The sequence below is a fragment of the Orycteropus afer genome, unplaced genomic scaffold (genome assembly GCF_000298275.1).
Source record: "Orycteropus afer afer isolate SDZICR_OR568_19922 unplaced genomic scaffold, OryAfe1.0 scaffold00531, whole genome shotgun sequence".
Classification (NCBI taxonomy): Eukaryota; Metazoa; Chordata; class Mammalia; order Tubulidentata; family Orycteropodidae; genus Orycteropus; species Orycteropus afer.
Window position 1 is genome coordinate 474,426 of NW_006922118.1, and position 3,932 is coordinate 478,357.

Consider the following 3,932-nt stretch of genomic DNA (forward strand, 5'->3'; position numbering starts at 1 on the left):
GCTTTGCTTCTGTGAAGATTGACAGCCTTGGAGACCCTGTGGGCAGTTCCACTCTGTCCTCTAGGGGCGCTGTGAGTCAGAATGGACTCCAGGCAGTGGGTGTGGTCTGGGCTTTGCTTCTGTGAGGATTGACAGCCTTGGAGACCCTGTGGGGCAGTTCCACTCTGTCCTCTAGGGGTGCTATTGAGTTGGAATGCACTCCACAGTAGTGGGTTTGGTTTGCGCTTGATCTCCCTAAAGACTGACAGCCTTGGAGACCCTGTGGGGCAGTTCTTCTGTGTCACGTGGGGTTGCTAGGAGTTAGAACTGAGTCTATAGCAACAGGCGGTTTTGCTCCCATTTGGGAACAGATTTTCTTTGTTGTGTTAATAAATCAATATTCATAGAGGGTGTGCCTTAAGTCAATCTTAGTTGGGATGAAACCACAGATTCAGCAATTACAGACAGAGGGGAAGGTGCACCCAACATCATGGAACCTAAGGATGGACCCTGAAAGGAGACCAGAACCTTCCCCCAGAGCCGGCCCCTGAATTCAGGCTGCCAGCCTCCGGAGCTGTGAGAAAATACACTTCTGTTCCTGAAAGCCACCCCCTTGTGGTGTGTCTGGTCTAGCAGTGGTGGGAGGCTCAGACGTGCTGGGACCGGTGCATGTCCCCTTTGCACAGGGGTCCTTACAAGTGTGACTGACGGCATTCCTGCCCCTCTGACCCCCTCCTTGTTTCCACGCAGGGGGAAGAGTGTGGAAGGTCCACTACGCGACTCCCCAGTTCCACCCCGAGGGCGCCGGCGCTTGCTACGGCCGCGGGGTGTGCCCGTGCTCGGGGGCAGGCGTGGCGCACCACAACCCGCCCCTGCTCTTCGATCTCTCTGGAGATCCCTCCGAGGCACGCCCCCTGTCCCCCAGCTCGGAGCCCCTGCATGGCTCCGTGGTGGCCAGGGTGGCTGAGGCGGTGGAGGTGCACCGGCGAACCCTGAGCCCTGTGCCCCCGCAGTTCTCGGTGGGCAACATCGTGTGGCGGCCCTGGCTGCAGCCCTGCTGCGGGGCCTTCCCCTTCTGCTCCTGCGATGAGGACGGGGACCCCCTGCGATGAGGACGGGGACCCCCTGCGATGAGGACGGGGACCCCCCCGCGGGCCGGGCCTGTGAGTGGGGACCCGGGGAGCGTCACCCACTAGCTGCCCTTGAGTCGACCAGAGTAGAACTAGGCTCCCTGGGGTTCTCCGTGGCTGCATGTTCAGAAATAGATTGCAGGCCGCTTTTCCGAGGCACCTCTGGTGGACTTGAACCCCCACCCTCTCAGTGAGCACCAAACTGTGTTCAAGGTGAGCCCTCCCCCACCCCTCGCTCACCTCCCTCCCCCTCCCCCCAGCACCCTCCTGGGGGGGGGCAGGAGCGCTGACTTACAGCTGCACCCCAAGGCTCTGATTATCTCAGGCCCCACCCCTACGCCAGGTCTGAACTTTAACTGTGGACCCCGTAAGTGCATTGCCAGCTTTGTGGTGGCGCCGTGCCTAAGGCACTTGACTGCTGAGCAGAAGGCTGGCGGTTCAAACCCACCAGCCACTCCAAGGAAGGAAGGTTGGGCAATCCACTTCCGTAGTGATACTGCCTCCGAAACCCAAGGAGGTGTCGCTATGAGTCTACTCCGTGGTGGGTTTGGCCTTTTTTTTTTTTTGAGCTGTGTGGTGGCCTCAGGTGGCCTCCCAGGGTTACCTTTTTTCCTGATGGTTGGGTGGTTTGCAACTGGTTTCACCGGTTGGACAGCCTTCTCCAGTGGTCAGAGGGCGGGAACGTTCCCTCCCCAACACACCAGCTGGGATTATCTACTTAGAGCGCCCCTGAAACCCAGATTCACAAACCTCAGTATTCAATCCAGTGGAGAGAGGGGCCGTAGGGCATGTGTGTTGGGGGGAGTCTCTCTGGGCCCCCAGTGCTGGTCTGTAAGCTCGCAAGCACGTGGGTGCGCTCTCCCACATACTCTGTCCATCCCTGTCTCTGTCTGTCTATCTCTCTGTTTACTCTCTCCCCCTTCCTCCCTCTCTCCCTCTGCCTCCGTCTCTCCAGCCCTCTCATGCTCTCTCTCACTGGCCCAGAAGCGGCCTCCTGAGCAGCTGACAGTGCTTCCGGTCTGTGGAGTCTAGAGAGAGATTCCAAATACCCAAACTGGGGGCCTCTATGCACAGGGGACACTTTAGTGGGCTCTGGCTGCCCCTACGTGGACCTGTTAATGTTCACTTCAGCACTAACGCAGTATCTAAGATGTGGAAACACCCCAAGTGTCCATCCGCAGAGGATGACTAAACACAACGGGGTCCATCCGCACAATGGAGTATTACTCAGCTATGAAAAAGGAACCACCCAAGTGTCCACCAGCAGAGGACAGAGCAGCACAGTTCCTGCCAGTCGACTCTGACCCACGGTGTCCCACGTGTGTCAGAATAGAACTGTGCTCCATGGCTGACTTTTCTGGAAGGAGACCACCAGGTCCTTGTGAGGCCCCTCTAATTAGACTTGAACCTCCCACCTTGGAATTAGCAGCCAGCTCAGCACTGTTTGCATCTGCAGGGATCCCAAAACCAAACCAGTCCTGAGTCACGGTGACCCCGCGTGTTGCTAGATCAATGAATAAAGCTGACAACAACAATGAAAAAACAGTGCACCTGGACTTGACCCCAGCTCCTTGTAACCCCAAGTGTGTGTGGCCGTGAATCTTTAAACACAGAGGTCCCGTATCTGAATTGGGTGACATGAGACCTAAATTATACTCCATTGTGAATGTCTGCTTAAGAAACCTTCCGTCTTTTTGTCAGTTTTACTGTTTAAATAACAGAAGGCAGGATTTCTGACCTAGCGGCAGCGTTACTCACTGGACCTGAGTTTTCTTTTTGTTGAGGCATGGTGATCTGTACTGAAGAATGTGAAGCAGGAAGTTGAAAAATACAACTGATCGCCAAGGTCAATAAAGTTAGAACTTGGAAGTCTGTAGGTGACCCAGGGACCCATCAAGGACTTTTTCCCTCACTGGGATTTCCCACTGTATGTCTGCTAGTTCTTTGTCAATCTGTAACTAAGAAAAGGACACCGACTTCAGGTAGGACAGAAGAGTTAACTCCTGCGTGAATGCTGCTTTAAACAACCCTCAGGGTGTAACGGACAGACTTCCTGCTGACGTTGAACTTGGTAGCTCTTCACCTGTTTCCTCCTCCACCTCTACCTGCCTGGGAACACGGCTCCTTTTAATGCCTTAACTGTTCTCCCTGCAGCTGAAAACATTTTACCATCTGACATGGATGGCTGTAAGTGTCTCCCCATTTCAAATGATTTTATTCCCTCAGTAACTCTCTTCCCTTAATTTCTGGCCGACGGTCGGTGTGGCGTTTTGCACTAACCCGTCTCAGATCAGGACTGTGCTCCACGGGGTGTCAACGGCTGATTTTTCAGGAGAGGGCTACGCCTGTCTTCCTAGGCACCCCTGGGTGGCCTTGAACCTGCAGCCTTTCAGTCATCTTCTGAGTGTTAACTCTCGTTGGCACCGCCCGGGGCCTCCTCAGGTGCTCAGGGGGCTATGACTTACCCATAAAGAGGAATGAATGCGACCAGGGCAGAGCCTTCCCCCCATTGCCCGCAGTGAAGCAGATCACCGAGGTGTCTTGAAGGTGGTGCTGGGTGAGCTGCGACCACCAGTCTTGTGGTTAGGAGCCAAGTGCGTAAACCGTTTACAGCACTCAGGACTCCACGTTAATCGAATACAGACAGAAAGTAAGTTAGCGGTTGCCTAGGGTCTAGTGGAGAAAGATGATGCACTTGGTTTTCATAAAGACTGACAGCCTAGGAAACCCTGTGGTGCAGTTCCACTCTGTCCTCTAGGGGCGCTGTGAGTTGGAATCCCCTCCAGACAGTGGGTGTGGTTTGGGCTTTGCTTCTGTGAAGAC

The 3,932-nt window shown here is 55.0% G+C and overlaps 1 protein-coding gene across 1 annotated transcript in view; it reads left to right on the forward strand.

The window, feature by feature from the left end:
* Positions 1 to 1,091, forward strand: part of LOC103209781 (arylsulfatase D-like) — a 26,059-nt gene extending 24,968 nt beyond the window's left edge. Inside the window, exon 12 of the mRNA XM_007955678.1 lies at positions 730 to 1,091. Within this exon, the coding sequence (XP_007953869.1) occupies positions 730 to 1,091 (362 nt within the window). The remainder of the gene's footprint in view (positions 1 to 729) is intronic.
* The last annotated feature ends 2,841 nt before the right edge of the window (positions 1,092 to 3,932 follow it).